Raw genomic sequence first — 21331 nt, forward strand, 5'->3', positions numbered from 1 at the left:
TTTCTATGTACGTATGTATGTATTGGAGAGGGATTCCGGAAATTGAATCGACAATGTGACGTAAACGAATAGCGCGTTTCTGATTGGTCACGTGGTCGGGGTGAAGATGGCGGACGCGGAGATTTGTACCAGGTAAATGACAGAAAAAACAAACTTCAGTACATTCAAAAATGGTACGGTTCGGAACTTTCTTTGTGCCGCGTCTTTATTTTGGAATTTCCTTAACGATCCTGTATCGAGTCGTGAAAATGTCAGAACGGCTTTCTCGGAGCTATGCTTGGAAAGTGAGTGTACAAAAAAAAAATGTGGAGGGAACGTGGTGGACAAATTCCAAACGACGACATCGGACGTCTAGGGCACTACATAGGGCGTAGAGACAGTTGATTCGGCATGCTATGTAGCGCACGAATATAGGCAGCAGTGAGCTATTTGGGATTTGAGCCGGTGAAAGCTAAGCTAACAATGAAGCTATTGGATGGGTAGCTAAAGCACCGAATCTGAACCTTTATTCCTTGTCGGAAACTTGTAATGAAATGTAAACGGTTGACTTGGAATTTATTAATACCTTCGAGTTCGATTTGGCCGACATTTTTAAAATCAGGTTTCATCCTTCTAATTCGAAGTCATTGTATATTTAAAACAAACCACGCATTCATTAACGTTAATAAGTTGAAATAAGGTAGAAGGTACATCCAAAACATGCCTTTCTGGATTTTATATTGCTTTGCTTAACACAATCAGTTCAGTTCAATACGAGCTGCTTAGACACCTAGTGAAAACTTTCAGTGTACTTTTACTCACTCTGGGTGTTTTTATTGACCGTATAATGAAGGTGCACTACTTTCAGTTGCCCTACACACCAATATATTAATATTAATAGCTTTATCTTTGATCATTTTAGAAGCAGTCGGGAGTTATGGACCATCTTGCTGGGGAGATCTGCTCTGCGGGAACCGGTCAGTACCATGCACCTATCTATCCGATATTCACCTTTCCGGCAGGTTTCCAGGGGAAAATCCACCCTGGATGACTTGTATGGGAATATCTATAATTCTTTATGTGACCTTCGATGGTTTAATGGTTTCCTGCGTTACCCACAATGCCGTTCTAATGCTTGCCAGCGGTGGATCCAGTGGGAATTCATCCTTCCTTGAAGAGATTGACGCAGCAGCACTTTAGTCCTTCGGTCTGTTCGGCTCTCGCACCTGCTAAACTCGGCCGCGTTGCGTTCTGGGTCTTTGCGTCCAACGTTTGCGTCTCCGCTATACCCGTGTCGGATTTCTCCTTAATATGACATTTCATAGCCCTGGAAATAGGGATGGGCGATATGGACTTAAAACTATATCACGGTATTTTCTGGTATTTATTGCCTGAACGATATCAGTCATGATAGAAATATAGTACCATGCACCGTTGTCTTTGGCTACAGGTGATGGCTGTGATCTTGAGAGCGTCAGAAACACAAACACTGATGTAAAAATAAAACTGCTTCACGTCCGCGTCCCGCCGTACTCGTTTTCGCTCTGCACGTGAGCTATAAATGGGTCGCATGGAAATACTTCATTAACTAGGCTTTATCGTTATTATCGCGGGCAGACTAATTCTTATTGTGGGGAGAATTTTCTACCGGTATATCGAAAAAAAAACGGTGAGAGAAAACAGAGGAAGCGTTCGTGCTTTTGTTTTCAGGAACCGACAGCAAATAATGAAAATGCAGCATCAACCAACAAGGTAGCGCAAGAATTACTAAATACACCGCAAATACTTCAGTATAAACATATTATAGGCTGGGGTTTTCTTGGAAGTGATGCATTGAATTATGTGTGTTAGAACAGAAAAATCCCCAAACAGTGCTGGACTTTATTTTCCTGCATATTTATTTATTTATTTATTTATTTATTTATTTATTTATTTTCCCTCTTTCTTTCCCTTAACAGTCCCAGATCCATGCGGAGTTAGAGCGATATGGAGAGCGGTTGTTGCAGGGCCTGGCGTACTACAAACCACCCAGGTAAATCTGGCTTCCAGAATGTACCGTATTTCCAAACTTTGCTTAGATTTTATTAAAGTAGAAAAAAAAGAGCATATTTTCCAGCTGTCCGGCTTCCAGATGATAAATGCTGTAGAGCAGGGAATGATGCAACAGTAGCGTGTGATGTAACTCTTGCGGGATAAGAGGAATAAGACACTTCGGGACGTGCTGTTTTAGGAAAAGAATCAACCTTCGGTCGGTAACGCGTCGCACGCTAGAGATCGACCGATTTGATCGGTTTTGCCGATTATTCGACAGAGATAACCGATCGCTCGGACGAGCCGTTATCTGTTAAAATCCACACTGGGAGCTTTTTAATAGTTTTTAATATCGGATCGTTTTTCCCGGTCGCGTCCTTTGCGGGAGCGGCTGAGAAGCGTCCGCTGTCGTTATACGGTACGAGAGCGGCCTCTAGAGGCGAAATAAAAACTATCGCTGACAAATACATAGCGCTTTTCCGCCACATGGTACGGCTCGACTCGACTTTTGTTGTGTTATTTGAAGTGTTTTTTATTTGCTTGTTATTTTTTTTGGTTCAGTTTGGATGTATATCTTTTTATTTACGTTTAATATTTATTTACAGTTAATATATTAATATTTATTTCATTTAAGAAAGTACAGTACATTTCCATGGTGCAGTCAGTCACTGTTTATTTTTGTAATAAAGTTCAGCGGTATTTTACTTCCTGTGTTGTTTTCATTCAGTATCAGACTAATCAGATGATTAATCAGTTATCAGCAGATACTGCTCAACTTCGATATCGGTATCAGTAAAATGCCAGAAATCGGTCGACCTCTACACCACGCCAGAGTTTGATCATTTTTCTGTAACGGTATGCCCCCGTCATGCTTTATTCGTTACTTAATGAGTAACAAACAATAAAATATAAGACATGGGACCCCCACTTTGTGTTGCGTTGGGACCATTTCTATTTGCAATGGAATGTAATTGAACTGAGCTTTTGCTTTTCTTAGATGACTTAAAGTTGCAGCAGTTATTTAGAATGGAAATCTGGGCTAATTTTGTGTGTGGATTGAGTATGTGCATGTGTAAACTGCTCTCTGCAGACTGTAGTGAGGTTGTGTGTAGTGTTGGTGTAAATGCGCTGGTTGTTTGTCTGTGTGCAGCTCTTCATCAGCAGACAAGTTAAAGGCCGATAAAGATGTTCCTCAGTCGCTTAAAGAATTCGGACTCCGCATCAGCAAACTTCTGGTAATCGGCGTGACGCTCCTTGCTCCGTCAAAACACCTTCACACGCTTGACTTGAAGAAAAAATATTGGCACCCTGAATCAAATTTCCATTTTTGCGCCATAAGTCTACGTACCCAGATATGATCCCTCACTTGTTGTGTGTGTGTGTCAGGGTCTGGATGAGCAGCAGAGTGTACAGATTCTGCAGTGCTACCTGCAGGAAGACTACAGAGGAACTCGAAACTCCCTGAAGGCTGTGCTGCAAGACGAGAGACAAAGCCAGGCTTTACTGCTCAAGGTCACACTCCTCTGTCTATCTCTGGGGCTAATTGTGTGTTTTTCCATACGTGCATCCGTCTGTCGGTTTCCTGTCCATGCCTCGTTTGTTTGTTTTATTCTCCATGCATCTCTCCGTTTGTTTTCCTGTCCATGCCTCCTTCTGTCTGTTTTATTCTCCATGCATCTGTCTCTGTTTTCCTGTCCATGCGTCTCTCCGTCTGTTTTCCTGTCAATGTGTCTCTCCGTCTGTCTGTTTTCCTGTCCAGCCGTCTCTCCGTCTGTCTGTTTTCCTGTCCAGCCGTCTCTCCGTCTGTCTGTTTTCCTGTCCAGCCGTCTCTCCGTCTGTCTGTTTTCCTGTCCAGCCGTCTCTCCGTCTGTCTGTTTTCCTGTCCAGCCGTCTCTCCGTCTGTCTGTTTTCCTGTCCAGCCGTCTCTCCGTCTGTCTGTTTTCCTGTCCAGCCGTCTCTCCGTCTGTCTGTTTTCCTGTCCACGCATTTGTCTGTTTCTGTCCATCTGTCTGTATTCATTTTCACACATCTGTCTGTTTTCGTCCATCTGTCTGTATTCATTTTCACACGTCTGTCTGTTTTCTTTTCTGTTATGGCTCCCCCCCCCCGTTTTCCTGTCCATGCCTAGCAGTCCATTTTCCTGTCTGTGGGTCTGTAAGTCTCTGCTTGTTATCATTTTATGCCTTTGTGTCTAAATTCAGTGTTTTCAGTTGGGGGGGGGGGGATGATCATGTCTGTCTCATACTTCATTTCCTCTCTAAATCATTTTATCTCTCTCTGTGTGTGTGTGTGTGTGTGTGTGTGTGTGTGTTTGTTCTTCAGATAGCAGATTACTACTATGAAGAGAGAGTTTCTCTCTTGCGCTGTGTCCTCCTCCTCCTCACCTACTTCCAGGATGAGCGACATCCCTATAGGGTAAAGAGCTGGGTCTCATCAAATCTGTCCGTTTCTTGGTTCTCAAAGTCACACGAGCAAAAGGAAGGGGTGTAGAATCACCCACAGTTGCGCATGTCTTTAAGCTCATGACAGTTGTCACTACAGGGTGCTCTATGAATTACATTTAATTCTAAGATTAATAAGAGCAGCTTACAGCATTAACATTTTTTAAATTTTTTATATTGCCTCTCACTCTACTGCTTGATTTTTGGTATTGTCTCCTGTCAAGCTAAATTATTGGCCATGGTAAATAGAGCTTCTGTATACGATGTCTGGTCCTGATTTGCTGTCCTGTATCTCTGTGCTCATTCAGGAGGAGTATGCTACCTGTGTGAACAAGCTGGAGAAAGATCTCGTGTCAAACTACCAACAGCAGTTTGAGGCTCTTTTCAATGCAGAAGCTCCAACATGGGAAACCCATGGAAACCTCATGGTGAGTCTTTCTCTCTCTATCTCTATCTCTCTCTATCTCTCTCTCACACACTTTTCATTCTTGTTCTCCTTCTCTTTTTCTCTCTGTAGACGGAGAGACAGGTGTCTCGGTGGTTCCCTCAGTGCCTGAGGGAGCAGGCATTGTTGTTGGAGGTCCTGTTTCTTTACTATGCCTACTTCGAGATGCCTTCAAGAGACCTTTTGACCTTTGCTCGGCTCTTTAAGGAACAGGGTTTCGGACAGCGCCAAACGAACAGACATCTCGTGGACAAGAGCATGGATGCACTAGTGGACCGAATCGGGTTCGAAAAAACACATTATCAATAGCAATTAGTGTATATTAGAAGAAACATGCATAGCCGGTATGTCAAGCTAACAAGTTACTGCCTAATAATCCAAAAAGATCAGACCAGGTTTAATACCAGTGGTAAAAATACACATTATTCAAATTTAGTGTTTGGAATAATTTTTTTTTTTTCCTCTTTACACTTTTAAACCTTTTTTTGAATCCGCACCACTTCTGTATATTTGTTTTTATTAGTACCCGTGCATAAAATGTGTAAATAAGAAGTTTGTGGTTGTGTACTCTACTCTCCTCGTATAGATATTTCAGCTGTTTGATCCTGGTCGAGGGGATGGACATCGACTTCCTGCATAAATGCGCTCTGGAAGACCGGACGGAACAGCACCAACTCTGCAGCACGCACGACATCAACAAGGTAATGCTGCAGAATCACACCGCAGCTAATCACTGGAGTTGTACCGCTGTGTGTTACTGTGTCTATACCTCGTTCTGTATTAGCACTGTAACACGTTACTATAAACGTGACATACACCACCGGTCAAAAGTTTGTGGACACGCGACTGAAATGGTTCTCATGATCTTAAAAACCTTCTGATCTGAAGGTGTGCGATCAAGTGTGTGAAATCGGTGTCGTAGACACGAAATATAACCGTGGCAACATGTTCATTTCTTTCATTCGAAAACTAGCTTTCTGTTTACGTATGGTTTTTGAGTCACATATGATGTTACCCCAGGGCAAAGTGTTTGGTCCCTGACAAGTTCTTCCGTCGTGTGATTTAGTAGATGTCTGGAAAAAACCATTCAAACCTTCTACCTTTCTTTCTATAGGAGATGGATCAGATGTTGCTGACGTTCGGTGATATCTCTCACCACGGCCCGGTTCTGCTGGCCTGGGTCCTTCTGAGACACACTCTGCAACCGGTCGAAGCCGGACCGACCATCAAACGCCTCGGACACACCACTTTGCAGCTCGGGGTGTTCCAGTATCTCACGGACATGTTGCAGGCCCTCGGCAGCACGGGGAACAACGTAGGAATCACGTACTCTAACGTTAGATGTAGCTCAGCCAGAAGCTATGAGATGGCTTCATGAATATAAGTTACTCACATGTTCGCCATATATTCAGAATACTGATACGTTTAATGTTAAAGAACACAAATGGCTGGCTTATATATTCTTCTTGTTTGTCTTTTATATATCTCTTCTCTTCTCTATCTCCTTTTTCTTGTCCTCCAGTGCACTGCCAGTACTGCACGTATGTGCATCTACGGTCTCCTCTCATTTGTAGTCACTTCGTTTGAAGAGGACACGCTGGGCAGTCAGCAGGTAACGACTCTTAGTTATTTTTTCTTTCTTTTTTTTTTTTGTTTTCCTCTTGTGTAAAAAAAATTTTGCAAGCCACGTCGAAAGCAAACTCCGCGAAAGTTTCAGTAACGCTGATTTACAGCAGTACACCAAACGAGTACGATGTCCAAATTCTCAGTATCCATTAAACAGTAGGTGAGAAATTCCCGGAAGACCTATTGCTCGACGGTACGTACTGTCAAAGTGTGCAATTTCGAACGCAGCCCACGTTCTAAGTCTACAGGACGTGTTTATTTGTGAAAACTCTTGTGCCAGTGATGTGGGATTTGTGGTTTAGTCAAAACAGGGAGCGAAGCAGACTTTATTCTACATGAAGTCGGGTGGTTGCTCTTTGCGTAGTTGATTTTATTTTTTTTTTCTGATCATAAACGGATATTATTAATCCACACTTCCTAAGTGTGGCGCGTGCGAAATCTTCCAGTCATGCAGCTCAGCCATCGCAGCACGTCAGCTACCATAGACACACGCTAACACTTCGTCCGTACGGGACGTTTTCATGGTACTGTTTATTTTTGTGCTAAGGTTCGGCAGTATTTTACTTCGAGTCTTATGTTTTCATTCAGGTTTATTCATTGGTTATCAGCAGGTACTGCCCAACTTGGGTAACGTTATCGGTGAAATCCACCTTCGGTTGACCTCGACTCGATATGTCAGGATGCCACTGCATGTTGTATTAGCACGAGAGGATATTGGTTTGCGCTGCAACGGCGTTTAATTAATTTTATCCGATGGAAACGTTTTATCTTTCATGATGTGGTTAATTGTAAATCCTTTTCACTCTTTATTTTCTAGCACCTGATCAACGTCGCGTGTGAGGTTCTCGCTGCCCCGAGTCTAGCCGAGCTCTTCTGGGAGTCGGTGAGTATTACAAACGCACAGTAAATGAACATGAAGCTAAAACGTCACTCTGGCCTCTGTCTGATCTTTTGTCCATTCTGTAGAAACCCAATGTGGGTTTGGAGATGATCTTGGACTCAGCAGTGGGTGTTTTCCCTTATAAGATTGGACCGTTATTGCAGCTACTCACAGCACTGCTGTCTGATAAATCAACTGCCAAGAGAGTAAATATATATACACACACACACACACACACACACACACGGTGTGGTCATATTACATGCCGAACTATGATTAATACATAAGACCCAAGTTTTCAGATATTACTCAGTATTATTACTAGATATGACTTACACACACACGACTAATGTAACACTCTCTTACTCAGGTGTACATGATTCTGGATAAAATGTCCTTCTACACGGAGGTGTGCAAACACAAACCCGGTGAAGTGCTGTCCAGCGAGGACGAGACACTGTGGCGGAGACAGACACCGAAACTTCTCTATCCTCTGGGTCAGTGGGTGTGCCCGAGTGTGTTTGTTTAAACCTGTTTCAGATTCTGTCAGTGCTTCTCTCTCTCTCTATCCAAAACCTTTCAGTTTTAAAGATGTAATATGTAATTTTGTGACTTTTATAGACTACTACCACTACAACTAATAATAATAATAATAATAATATTAATGCTACTGAGAACAGTAGCAATATCAACATCGACACCAAGAATAACAATAGAAACAAGATCAATAACAAAAACGGGATTGGCGGTTCGAATCCCGCCTCCCGCGTTTGCATGCCCTCTCTGTGCTTCAGGGGTTTTCTCTGGGTATTCCGGTTTCCTTCCCCAGTTCAAAGACATGCGTTTGCCATTTCCAAATTGCCGGTAGTATGTGAATGTGTGTGATTTGTGCCCTGTGATGGGTTGGCACCCCATCCAGGGTGTCCCCTGCCTTTTTGCCCCAAATTCCCTCGGATAGGCGCCAGGCTTCCCCGTGACCCTGTGTAAGATCAGCGTTATGGAAAATGGATGGATCCACAGTAGCAGTATCACCAACAACAATATCAACTACAGTAATGGCGTTCGCACTATCAACAGGAACGACAGTATCAATCTACTGTATAATAATATAAACAAGAACAACTAACGGTGATGTTTTACTGAAACCTGTGGTTAGGAACAGGGAAACCATGCAGTGGATCCTGCTTGTTTCTTTATTTGAGGCTTTTGTTTACAATTTTCCAGCCCGGAAATTAGCCCCGCCCCCAGCCAGAACTATGCTCACCTCTGCTCCCTTTTGTTCAAATACAACCCACATGGCACATGCCATTTCCACACAGTTAACAGTGGAAATCCCTTTTCTCCTTTATTTATTTATTTTATTTTATTTTTAGCCTTGCATCGTTTCATGTGTGGAATACATGTACGTGCAAATTTAAATTCGCATGCATCTCTCTCATGCGTCTGCATCTCTCTGTGTTTATCTTGACTTTCGCTCTCTCTCACAGGCGCGGGTCAGACCAACTTGCGGATGCCGCAGGGGTGTTACGGTCAAGTTTCGGCGAGCGAGCACGGCTACATGGTGCGCTGGGATTATTCTTATTCTTCATGGACCCTCTTCACCTGTGAGATTGAGATGCTGCTGCATGTCGTCTCCACCGCTGGTAAATGTTCACACACACAATGTTGGTTACTGTTTATTGTGTAACACATCTCTATTACAACGCACATTTCAACAGTAAAACGACCCCGGGTATCATTTGATCTAAGGAAGATGCTCTGAAAAAAATGCATGTGATTTTATGGTATTTTTTACATATATATATATATATATATATATATATATATATATATATCTTTTAAGCAATTTGAGTGTCAGACGTCTCTATATATTGTGCAACTCCTGCATTTGCTTTTGGTTTATTAAATGTCTTATTAATGTTGAAGATCAGTCATAAGCTGCTTTTTCTATATTTGTACCGAATACCTATTTGACACCTAATTGTCAAATCAGATTTTGGTGTTTTTGTTTGTTTTTTTTCTTTAATGCATTTTCTCAAACGTGTGTTTATAGACGTGTTGGCGCACTGCGAGCGAGTGAAGCCGATTTTGGACCTGGTGCATAAGATCATCAGCACTGACTGGACAGTGTCTGACTGTTTGCTGCCCCTCACGTCACGCATCTACATGCTGCTGCAGAGGTGAAGACGCTCGGATTCTTTTTCTCCAAGTCTGCACGTAGCTCGCTCGTCTTTGCGGCGGGGGCGGGGTTTCGAAGTGTATCTCTGTTTATTTCCAGTACGTTGTGACTCGATAGATAATTGAATTATCATCGGATTTGTCTTCAGGCTGACCTCCGTAATAAACCCGCCGGTGGACGTCATCGCATCGTGTGTCAACTGCCTCATCGTGCTCGCCGCAAGGCAACCTGCGAAGGTGGGCGGGGCCTAAAAGCCATTCTGAAATGGCAATATTAACGTTACTATAACCGCGAGTTCTTTTCTAACGCTTCTGTAATTGTGTAGGTTTGGTCCAGTCTGCAGCACACTGGCTTCCTACCTTTCGCTTCCACCCCTCTAACCAACATGGCACAGGCCATCAGGTGAACACCAGCGCCGTACACTTATTAAACTGAAAGCACACACACACACACACACACAGCCAGCAGTATATTAAATAAATATGTCAGGGTTATGGAGATATTTACACCATATAATTTGATGTCTAATGTAGCAGTTGCTGGATTGCTAAGTCCTTTCTCTCTTTCCTTGGTCTGACAGTGCGGAAGGCATGAAGGCAGGTAACTACGGTAACCTGCTGGTGCTGATCGAGCAGCCACGAGGAGAGTATGCAGTGACCATTGCCTTTTTGAGACTGGTGACCACGCTCGTCAAGGTAACGTACACAATTGCGTACCCAGAAACGTCAAGCGGTGGTGATTTTTATTTATTTATTTTTTCTGTTGCATATCAGAGCGTATCTTTACCTGGATCACGCTCAGACCTGTGAACTTTTTTGTGTTGATAGAGGTGTTTGTATGGCATGTGTTTTGTAACCGTAAACCAGTAATGCTTTAAATTAAGCTTCCATAAATTTAAATATGAACGAAATACACCTGCATTTATTAATGCTGATTTGATACATGTCCAAGTGTAAATGGAGGAGTTTGTGATTCAGCTTCAGTTCTGGATTTTAATAGATACGCGTTGAATGCACTGATGGTTGGGGGTGGTTAACAATTACACAAAATATTTTGTGTATGTATGTAGGGTCAGGTGGGCAGTACTCAGAGCAGAGGGCTCATTCCCTGCGTGCTTCTGGTCCTGAAGGAGATGCTACCTACCTACCACAAGTGGCGCTATAACACACATGGTGTCCGGGAGAAGATTGGTGAGAGACGCGCGCACACACACACACACACATCTTGTTCTGATTTCACAGAGTAGACCGCTTATACAGTGGTGCTTGAAAGTTTGTGAACCCTGTAGAATTTTCTATGTAATCTACATAAATAAGGTTAATACTTGGTTATACAGTGTGGTGCAATCTAAAAAATTCTGTCTTCATCAGGTTGTTTGATCCTGGAGCTGGTCCATGCAATCCTTAATCTAAGTCCTGAGGGGGAGTCACAGGGCAGGTATGGCAACCCATGACAGTGATGATCATTGATAGTTTTTCAAGCCATCTTCCTTAAGTGAAGGTTCCTTAAGTGCGTAATACTTTATATACCCTGCAGAGTGCACTCTGTTCAGTAAGGAATATTTTCTGCTCTTTTCCCCCTTCTCTCAGTGCCTTGCATAGGTTAAACTGCTATTCCCTTACTTAATACCTGTTCCGTTGATGTGTGGCTTTGTTCAACCTGTTTGGCATTTGTTTGTGTGTGTGTGTGTGTGTGTGTGTGTGTGTGTGTGTAGATTGAGTCTAAAAGTATTATTTTCTTCTTATGAGACTCAATGTGTGCATTTGGTGACCTCTGACCCCTGCAGCACTCCCAGCCTGCAGTCTCTATGTATCTACAGTCTGGCGAACACTGAAGCAGGCCAGGCCGTGGTGAACATCATGGGCGTGGGAGTAGACACCATCAACACAGTGCTAGCAGCTCAGCCCAGCAGGTGTGTGTATGTGAGTGTGTGTGGGGTGGGGGCTAAGATGAGGGATCTTTCTCCACTATCTCTTAGAAACATTATATCGTCTGTCCAAACTTCCGCCCGTCTGTTCGTCCGTGCCTTCATCCGAGATTCTTGTTAACACACGGACGAGTGGTTGAACGTTTCTAGGATTTATATGGAATTAACATTGTACTCAACAGATGAACTGATTAGATTTTGCACGTGATCCAAACAGGATCAAGGTCACAACAAGGTCAAATGTTTGAAATAGTTTTTCTTTAATAGCTTCCTTCCTGATTTGATGATCTCCAGTAGGGCTAGACTTGTTGGTGGAGGCATCCACTGTATTTTAAACCGCAGGATGAAATTTTTATCTCTCTCTTTCTCTCTCTCTCTCAGCAGTGGGAGCTGTGAAGGTCCTGGTCAGGTGTTGATTCAGACAGTGAAGTTGGCTTTCTCGGTAACCAACAACGTCATCCGACTCAAACCACATACAGACACCGTTTCTCCTCTGGAGCAGGCACTCACACAGCATGGTGAGCACACACACACACATTTCATATTATAAAACAATAACCACCACCACACCAATATGTCACACCAATATACGACACACCGATATGAAACTTTACTTGATGGAATAATTTGACCAAAGATGCAAAATGGTATTACTTACCAAGCCGTTTTGTCTGCGGAGACGATGTGTGTTATGAATGCAGATCGCATGATGCGTATCTGGTAGCTGCAGACCTGTTTGCTACATTAGCCTCAGTTCCGGTGCAAAGCTAAAAACGCAAACCTCAGACACCAAACACGTCTTGCTTGGCTGATTGACTGTATCTTTGCATATGTAAACCTTTCTTGGTGTGTATGTGTGTATATATATATATATATCATTTTCTGTTACAGGTGGCCATAGCAACAACCTGATAGCAGTTCTGGCCAAGTACATTTACCACAAACATGATCCTGCTCTGCCGAGACTCGCTGTTCAGCTGCTGAAGAGACTCGCCTCGGTAAAATTACAGAATTACTTTTGCAAACACACTTAATTAAGTAGGTTAATACTTGGTTATACAGCGTGGTGCAATACAAGTCTCAATAGTCAATGTTTTTAAAAGATTTTATACTTGTATTTATATTTGTTCTAATTCATGTGCATGTATTTTATTCGTATCTTACGGTGATACTCTGGTCGATATTTTATATTTATATATATATTTATACTTTTTTTTTTTAAAGTGTTATGTTTCAGGAAGTAGGGTCACATTCAGCAATCTGCTTTTACATGACTACAAAATCTCATTTTTTTTGTGTGTGTGTGTGTGTGTGTGTAGGTGGCACCCATGTCAGTGTACGCTTGTTTAGGCAGCGATGCAGCAGCCATAAGGGATGCATTCCTTCGACACATGCAGAGCAAAACGGTGGACCTGCGCGTCAAAGTCACCATCTTGGAGTTTCTCACCGTTGCCGTGGAGACGCAGCCGGGTCTCATCGAGCTCTTCCTCAACCTCGAAACCAAGGAGGGCAGCGAGGGGACAAAGGTCAGAAGTCAGCTAAGTATTAGTGCTCGACATCAGATGTTTTTTTTTTCCTTTTTCTCCCCCCTCCCTCCCTGCTAAACCACTGTGTAATTACGTCGTTGTTATGGAATTGAATTACATACACAACAACAACAACAAAAAAAAAACCCAACTGTGGAAGATTGGACAAGTTTCATTTCTGGCTTTGAGAACACATTTTCTTGCCACGAATTAGAATTTTGTGGTGGATAAGCCTTGAACAGTTCCAGATTAGGTACTGGTTCCATGTCTGTGTTAAAGCAGTATACGTGTAGTGGGTATCTGGATAATTGTCCGTCCGTTAGGAGTTCTCCCTGGGCGAGTGGAGCTGTCTGTCTGTGGTTCTGGAGCTGTTGGACTCGGATGTGCAGAGCCAGTCGTGGTGTCCCCCACTGCTGCAGAGGGCAGCGCTCGCCTTCCTACACGCGCTGTGGCAGGACCGCAGAGAGAGCGCGCTGTCTGTACTACGCAGCAGGTACACACACACACCGCACATTTTTCTTCTGTTCTAGTCTACTTTCCTCTGAGGACTGGGGAAAGAGAGACTGCTTCACCATTACAGCACATAGGCAGGTTTTGTTGCAGTCCCGGTTTGCACTGGTATGGGGTTTTGACTAATTCGTCTTAAAATTTTAATGCAGGTTATTCTTCTTATTTTTTTTTTGTCCTTTTGTGTTCAGGAAGAGGTTCTGGGACAATCTGACAGCACCGCTTTTTGGAACGCTTCCCCCACCATCAGAGACCACAGAGGTGAAATTTAAAGTGTATATTAAAAATATTTAAAGTGTACCATAATTGCCTATAATAGTATCATACATACATACACCACCGGTCAAAAGTTTGTGGACACCCGACTGAATTGTTTTCCGCGATCTTAAAAAGCTTTTGATCCGAAGATGTACGATTAAATGTGTGAAACCGGTGTCGTAGATAAAAAATATAATCGTGCCGACGTATTCATTTCTTTGATTAGAAAACGAACATTTTATTTACAATGTCGCTTCTTATTAAAGTGAATTTTTTTTTTTTTCCCCATTTAGCCGTGTATTTTGGAGTCTTGTGCCTTTGTAATGAAGATCATCGGCCTGGAGATCTACTATGTTGTCGGGTAAGATGACGATCTCACACACACACGCACACGTGCGCTCTTTTACACATCCACACCTGATCTCTCTCTCTGTGTGTGTGTGTGTGTGTGTGTGTGTGAATTGTTTAATAATTAACGAATAAACGAAGTATGTTGTCATTCATTTATATCCTTGTTCATTTATAGTGAAGCTACAAATACGGTATAGTCATTTTTATGAGGTACTCAACATTGGTTGTGTGTGCGCGTGTGTTGCAGCGGTCAGCTGGAGGACTCTCTGAAAGCCGCACTGCAGCGCCTCAGCTCCCAGCGTCGCTATGAATTTTGGTCTCAGTACGTCAGGGAGCTGGTGTGCGTCACGTGTGATGACGAGGAGGGAGGAGTGAGGTCACTGCCCGAGACTCAGATGCTCATCTCGGCGTGGCGGACCCTACTCATCCTCTCCACTAGCCATGTGGGTGCACTACACTCGAGGCGTACTCGTACGAGAGCGCACTATACTTAAAATGGTGTGCTCGTACTAAACGTGATCTGTACCAAACTGCAATGCTCCAACTTGCTGTATTTTGTTGTACATTATGCTACGGACTGATCCTAGTGTATGACATGCAATTTCTACAAGTAGTATTGTTCCTGTATCTAATGTGTGTGTGTGTGTGTGTGTGTGTGTGTGTGTGTGTGTGTGTGTGTACAGTCTGATGTAATGCACCTTAAGGAAGACTCTGTCAGGTTGAAGCTCTTCATGGATGTTCTGGAAGGGACCAAAGCAGCAGTGAGTCCCCTCCCCCCCATTTTGGAAAAGTGACCTCTGAATTATCGACAGGCTACCTCCGCTCTTCTACTACTCCAGAGTCATGTGTGTGTGTGTGTGTCTCTCTGTCACAGTTACTGATGCCCCAGTCTGTAGCATGTCTGCGTTTGGGCTCCATGATGGCCACCTTGCTGCTCATCATCCTCAAACAATGGAAAAGGTCTGTGTGTTCGCAGTTGTATTTTATAGATCAGCTGAAGATGTTATTACTATGCTAAAACGTATCATACAGAAGTTTTCAGCTCTCTCTTGTCCCTCTCTCTCTCTCTCTCTCTCTCTCTCTCTCTCTCTCTCGTCCGTCTCTCCCTCTTTCTCTCTCTCTCTCTCTCTCTCTCTCTCAGTGTGTTGGTGTCAGCTCCAGCTCTCCTTCCTCCTCTCTCTCTGATGTTAGAGAGCGTACTTCAGGCTGATCAGCAGCTGATGGAGAGAACCAAAGCCAAGCTCTTCTCAGCTCTCATATCAGCTCTGCACATTCAGGGCCTTAATGGTGAGGTAGTGTCCGAGAGAGTGGGGGAGGGAAAGAAAAAAAAAAGGAGCAGTCAGAAATAAAGTTAATCCCCAAGTATAACTACACAGTGTCCCAAAAGTCTCCATACATAGGAGATATTAACCCTTTTTTTTTTTTTTTTTAAGCAAAATGTCTTCTGAAATTTTTCATAGTTTATATTAGATCATTTTTTTCACATAGTCTTCAAGAATGCCTTTGACAAAAGAAGAACGTGTTGAAATCATGGATCGGGAAGCTGTCCTAAGAACCACGGCGAGCCCATCACACACGACACCGTCGGCAAACTTAGTGACAAATTCAAAAAGACTGGAAGTGTTGCGGACCGATCGAGAAGCGGACGTATACGAACATCCACCGACGTGGTGCTGACAAACATAGTCCCCTATGTACTGAGACTTTTGGGGACACCCTGTAGAATAGCCATAATTGCAAACCTAAAATAACTGCAGGTATAGATTAGCAGCTCTGTGTGTGTGTGTGTGTAGCTTATTGATTACTGTTTATCTGCATAGGAGGAGAGATTACCCAGCTGCCTCAGCTGTTACTGTGTGTATGTGAGACCGTCCAGGATGAGGCTATGGCTTTGATTGACAGCACACGTCACATGATCCAAAAAGGGGACACCCAGGAGGACAGCATGGAGACGGACGCACCACGTAGCCTCCAGAAAGACCAGCGCGACTCTGTGAGTGTGTCTGCGTGTTTGGGAGTGTGTGTGTGTGTTTGTGCACTGCCTCTGTGTCTGGATGGTCTGCTTTGTGTAAGTCGTTTTTGTCCAGAGAACTGCTGTTCATTTGGATTTCAAATCTGTGGAAAAAAAAACAAACAAACAAAAAAAAAACCCGAACTAATTTTCCTCCCTCTTTCTTTTGCTGTATAAAGGTGTGTGTTTTAGCTCTGCACCTGTCTAAAGAGCTGTGCAGGGCTGATGAGGATGGTGAGCAGTGGCTGCAGGTGATGAGGAAGCTTCCCGTCCTGCCCTCGGTCCTCAGCGCGCTTGAGCTCAGCCTGCGCTCCAAACACAACCTCTACTTCACTGAGGCAGCTCTCCACTTGCTGCTCACTCTAGCTAGAACGTCACAGGTACGCCAATACACACACCACGACTCGTCGTTTCGTTACGTCCTTCTCACCTGCTGTTATGATGATCATGCCCAGAAGAAGCATGTCACACCGGCAGCTTGTCAGCTAAAGTTTATAAATGTTTGTTTGTGGTCGTGCTCCGGTTCTGTAGGGGGCAGCAGCGGTAGCGGGTGCCGGCGTGATTCAGAGCATCTGTCTCCCTCTTCTCAGTGTGTATGAAGGCCCGGCTAATGGAGCCACACAGGTACCCAATGCCCTTCCAGTCCTGTTTTCCCAGGAGTATTACAAACCTAACGTTTCTAAAATATAGCATTTTAGATTCCGTCAAACTTTTTTTAAATTTATTTATTTAGGTTACGCAATACTTTTCTAGCTACTTAGCACATGCTATGAGGATAGAGACTTTGTCGAATCATGCCAAGGCACATTAGTGGTGTTCTGGCAGATTGTGGCCCAACTCCTTACCCAAAATCACACTGTGTTGTTTTTTTCCTTTTAATTTGTAACATAAAATAAATAAGACTGTTGAAAACAGCAGGTTTTAAACTTTCTGATGCGCTCTCTCTCTCTCTCTCTCTCTCTCTCTCTCTCTCTCAGGCGTTCTCCCGTAAGCCCGTAGACGCCCCCTCCTGGCCCGGTGTGTATCGGCTTTGTCTGTCTCTGATGGAGAGTCTGCTCAAGACGCTGCGCTACAACTTCATCAACGAGGCACTCGACTTTGTCGGAGTTCACCAAGAGCGCATCCTCCAGGTGTGTCCGTGTTAACGGGTGTATACACGGTTCCTCGTGCCGTCGCGATCTGTTCTGATCATCTTGTTTTCCGAACATGTCGTTCGCTATTCTATTTCATCAGTGCGCCAAAAAAATAAAGCATGACACGATCGTCGACGGATCGCTACGGTATAAGACGAACAAAACACTTCTCTTATCGGACAATAGATCTGCTTCAGGAATCGTCAACCCTGGTGCTGATTATTGTCCTAAAACAGCACGCCGTATGGTGTTTTATTGCTAATTTAATTCGGAACTTTGTCCACAAACCAGCACGACACTAAAACGGAGATCTCCTCCGTCGACTTTCACTCGGACGGTTCAGCTTCTCGTCTCCCTGTTCGCGCACGTTTGACCTCAGACGGCGGACGGTTTCCCACAGCGATGGGCTCTGACTCTGCACCATTAATGCTGCATGACGTTCAGTTTATTGGGGCCGAGACTGAAATAGCGTGTCGGCGAATGTAGCGAAGCTGTGATCAAATACAGTATGTTAATGCGTCTGTGTGCGTTTCAGTGTCTGAGTGCGGTGCGTACAGTGCAGTCTCTAGCGTGTTTGGATGAAGCCGATCACACCGTGGGTTTCCTGCTGCAGCTGTCCAGCTTCTGTAAAGAGTGGCACTTCCATCTGCCACAGCTACTCCGAGATGTGCAGGTATATACACACACACAGCTTCCCAGCAACTGTAGGGTTGGGGTATACACTAGGGGTTGTGCTTTCTTTACCATCTGCCCGACTGTAGTCTATGCAACGCCTAGTATACATGTTAACATCGGATGTTTAAAAAAAAAACAAAACAAAAATATCATTTTTTGTGTCAGCCACCCAGTACTATTCCGATTGTTTTGAGTTGGGGGTTTTTTTTTTTTTTTGCCTTGCAGGTGAATCTCTGTTACCTGTGCCAGACATGTACATATCTTTTGCACAGCAAGAAAATGTTACACCACTACCTCCAGGTGAGACGCGCGCCGTTACTTAGACATGCCCACGTGTTCTACCCGTGTTCCGAACATGCGTGTGCTTTCCTCACAGGCAAAAAATGGCGAGGCTCTGCCGCAGAGGCCCCGCCCACAGCAAGCTCTACAGCCCGTCTCTAAAGAGCAGCTGTCGGTTGGAGAGCAAGAGGAGGTGGAGTCTAAAGCTCTGCAGGCGGTGCAGTGCAGCCTTCTGAAGATTCTCAGCAAAACTCTGGCCACATTACAGCACTTTACACCAGACTGCTGCCAAATCCTGTTAGACCAGGTATACACACATTGATAAATGAGGGGAGGGGGGGGAGGGTGTCTTCGATCCAAAAGTCGAAGACTACTACACAACAACTATATGGAGGGTGTATTCTTAATGTGTCTGAAATGATTATTTTTTTATGTAACACTATTGAGTTAACGAGTGTAACTAAGCTTTTACCCTAAGTCTGTCATACGGCATTGCCGTTAATGTAGTTATCTGTACTGTGTGCAAGAATTTGTGTGTATAGTTCATTTTAATATTCGTTCAAGATTCGAATCATTTCCCCACACACACGTATTATATCCAGTGTGTGTGTGTGAACATATTTTTAAAGAGATTTTAATTTGTGTCTCTCTGTTAGTCTATGGACCTTGCGGAGTACAGAACTTTGTTTGTGCTGAGTTTTACGACACCAGCCTTTGATTCGGATGTCGCTCCGTCGTTCGGGACCCTGCTGGCCACCATCAACGTGGCACTGAGCATGCTGGGAGAGGTAGAGTATTCAAATCAGCTTCAGGACATAATCGTATATCTTTTCATTCATACCGCCGTCGCCTCATAAAGTTACAGACCCGATACAGTCTAAAGCACACACTCCAGTCAAACAGTCCGACTGCCATGTGATGTTTCACTAAATATAAGAAAATGTTCACTCATGACAAAACCACAGAAATGTAACAGCATCCTAAAAATAAAATGTACTTTTAAATCCCTTTTTACCTCTAATCCAATTCAAATGGTACGCGTTTTTAAATGTATTTAAGTGTAAGGGAAAAGCTGTGACATTCCTAATAGAGTTTTTCTAGCTTGCTAGTTTACATACGATTTACCACGCACTAAAAGTGTATCATTTGTTTCTTCATACATATATATATATATATATATATATATATATATATATATATATATATATATATATATAATATATATATATATATATATATATATATATATATATATGTTTTAACCCTCAGATAGAGAAAAAGAAGGAGCCGGTGGTGTCATCTGAAGAAACGCAAGCAATGAAGTAAGTCGAAAATTGAACGTGACCTTTCCAGTGGTTTTCTAGACACGGCGACTGCATGGTGCCGTTACTGGTACAGGGAGACCTTTTTAAACAGCAAGCCCACACTTTGTCCTGTTCAGCTTGGCACTGCTGGGATTTGAACTTTGTTTGGTAGCTTTGTCCGTTTGATTTTAACCCTCGCTCGCTTTCTTCAGGTCCTTGTTGATGTTTTCGATGGAGGACTGTTTCTACGTGTTGATCTCGCAGGCCATGCGATGTTTAAAAGATCCGACGGTTCTGCCCCGAGACAAACAGAGAGTTAAACAGGAGCTCAGCTCTGAACTGGTGAGTCTACTTTGAGGTTTCCCTCCACCAGTTTTCATGAGAGGTGTGTGTGGTACTGGTTATTTTTGTTTGTTTGTTTTTTGGGCCGGGGGGGGGATTCATTCCAATTCCATTAGCTCCTGAAGGATTTCTGATCGATCTCACAGAAAGTTACCCCGGTGACAAACTTATTTTTGAAAATATAAACACATCATAAACAGTTTTTACTGATGATACATAAAATGCATCACGCATTGCCGCTCAAACATCATACACATCGCATGTGCTCTAATGTTAAAGAATGGATGTCCTTTTTTTTGTCTTGTTAGATTCATATCTGACCCGTTCCCGCCCACAAGAAAGTTTAAAAAAAAAAAAAAAAAGCTTGCTTCTTTGCTTGTGTGTTGGTTTTTTTTTTCTTTCCTTTGTCCAGTGTACACCTCTACCACCACACCCAGAAATGCCTTAATATCATTAAATGTTTAATCCATCATACCCAATATTGTAAGTTCCATAGTCATGATTTAATTAAAAAAAAAAAAAAAATTAACTTTTTTTTTTTTCTTCTTCTCCCACTCCAGAGCACACTGTTGTCGACGTTGTACAGGTTTTTTCGGCGAGGATCACCTTCGTCCCCCGCCAGTGGACTTCTGCCTTCCCCACAGACCAAACCCACCACTTCTGGGTCAAAGGTCACGCCAGAAGGCCAGGAACCATTCATACAGCTTGTCCAGGCTTTCGTACGGCACGTCCAACGCTAGACACGCACGCCGAGTCATCGCCATTTGAATTCATTCAGTCTTAATAAAGGCCCACATGCTCACCTGGACATTACTCGGTTCTTCTGTTGGCCTTTACATTGGTTTCCACAACCCCCCCTCCATCACCCCCCTCCCTCCCTCCCTCCCTCCCATCTCCTCCTCCTCTTCTCATGCCAAAGCGTACCTGTACCAAGTTGCTGTCTATCTCTGAACCACGCAGATACGTTTGTAATCATTAAAGTTGCGTACGTAAAGCTTTGGTTGAATTACTCAAGGTGCTCCAGTCAGTTTCATAACTGAAATAATCCAACATGGCATCCAGAGGCCTAGTTTTATAGGCTAGTTTTATATGACCAATAACTTAATTCAATTTAACAAATTCTAGTCGCTAGCACTTTAATTTGTTAAATGTGTGTGCTTTCTTATTAGTCAGGTTGTGGGCCCACAAATCAAAATGTGCGCGGCGTCAAATGAACAACCTCAAATTTGAGCCGATCCTCTCAAAAAATGCTGTGTCTAGCAATAAATCGACGCTAACTGGGACCCTTTAACCAGCCGGTTACTCAAATATAAATCCCGGTCATGTCGTGCATGTTGATTTATTATATGTAATACTCCCAGTGTTCTGAGATAGGATCACTCACATCCCTGACCAGGATAAAGCGGTTACTGAAGACAGGATGGATGGATGGATGGA

At 43.4% G+C, this 21331-nt stretch overlaps 1 protein-coding gene across 2 annotated transcripts in view; it reads left to right on the forward strand.

The window, feature by feature from the left end:
- The first annotated feature begins 70 nt into the window (after positions 1-70).
- nup188 (nucleoporin 188) overlaps positions 71-21331 on the forward strand; it is a 22462-nt gene continuing 1201 nt past the window's right edge. Inside the window, exons 1-44 of one of the 2 annotated variants that reach the window (XM_053649506.1) lie at positions 71-132; positions 902-956; positions 1938-2011; positions 3161-3245; positions 3397-3521; positions 4119-4164; positions 4333-4425; positions 4760-4879; positions 4969-5180; positions 5483-5597; positions 6011-6211; positions 6419-6508; positions 7340-7405; positions 7489-7608; positions 7773-7899; positions 8890-9045; positions 9456-9582; positions 9730-9817; positions 9907-9983; positions 10162-10276; positions 10651-10771; positions 10952-11018; positions 11368-11493; positions 11890-12026; positions 12400-12506; positions 12828-13034; positions 13358-13527; positions 13733-13802; positions 14093-14160; positions 14398-14593; positions 14834-14911; positions 15025-15110; positions 15292-15437; positions 15971-16143; positions 16341-16541; positions 16693-16785; positions 17139-17291; positions 17830-17967; positions 18195-18269; positions 18346-18555; positions 18905-19036; positions 19518-19570; positions 19765-19894; positions 20455-21331. The exon at positions 20455-21331 is cut by the window's right edge and continues 1201 nt beyond it. In XM_053649506.1, coding sequence (XP_053505481.1) covers positions 107-132; positions 902-956; positions 1938-2011; positions 3161-3245; positions 3397-3521; positions 4119-4164; positions 4333-4425; positions 4760-4879; positions 4969-5180; positions 5483-5597; positions 6011-6211; positions 6419-6508; positions 7340-7405; positions 7489-7608; positions 7773-7899; positions 8890-9045; positions 9456-9582; positions 9730-9817; positions 9907-9983; positions 10162-10276; positions 10651-10771; positions 10952-11018; positions 11368-11493; positions 11890-12026; positions 12400-12506; positions 12828-13034; positions 13358-13527; positions 13733-13802; positions 14093-14160; positions 14398-14593; positions 14834-14911; positions 15025-15110; positions 15292-15437; positions 15971-16143; positions 16341-16541; positions 16693-16785; positions 17139-17291; positions 17830-17967; positions 18195-18269; positions 18346-18555; positions 18905-19036; positions 19518-19570; positions 19765-19894; positions 20455-20634 — 5235 coding nt within the window. In that variant the 5' untranslated portion in view covers positions 71-106 and the 3' untranslated portion in view covers positions 20635-21331. Of the gene's footprint in view, positions 133-901; positions 957-1937; positions 2012-3160; positions 3246-3396; positions 3523-4118; positions 4165-4332; positions 4426-4759; positions 4880-4968; positions 5181-5482; positions 5598-6010; positions 6212-6418; positions 6509-7339; positions 7406-7488; positions 7609-7772; positions 7900-8889; positions 9046-9455; positions 9583-9729; positions 9818-9906; positions 9984-10161; positions 10277-10650; positions 10772-10951; positions 11019-11367; positions 11494-11889; positions 12027-12399; positions 12507-12827; positions 13035-13357; positions 13528-13732; positions 13803-14092; positions 14161-14397; positions 14594-14833; positions 14912-15024; positions 15111-15291; positions 15438-15970; positions 16144-16340; positions 16542-16692; positions 16786-17138; positions 17292-17829; positions 17968-18194; positions 18270-18345; positions 18556-18904; positions 19037-19517; positions 19571-19764; positions 19895-20454 lie in introns of both variants that reach the window. The other variant, XM_053649507.1, reaches the window with a different exon arrangement.

This window comes from Ictalurus furcatus, chromosome 18 (assembly GCF_023375685.1).
Source record: "Ictalurus furcatus strain D&B chromosome 18, Billie_1.0, whole genome shotgun sequence".
Lineage (NCBI taxonomy): Eukaryota > Metazoa > Chordata > Actinopteri > Siluriformes > Ictaluridae > Ictalurus > Ictalurus furcatus.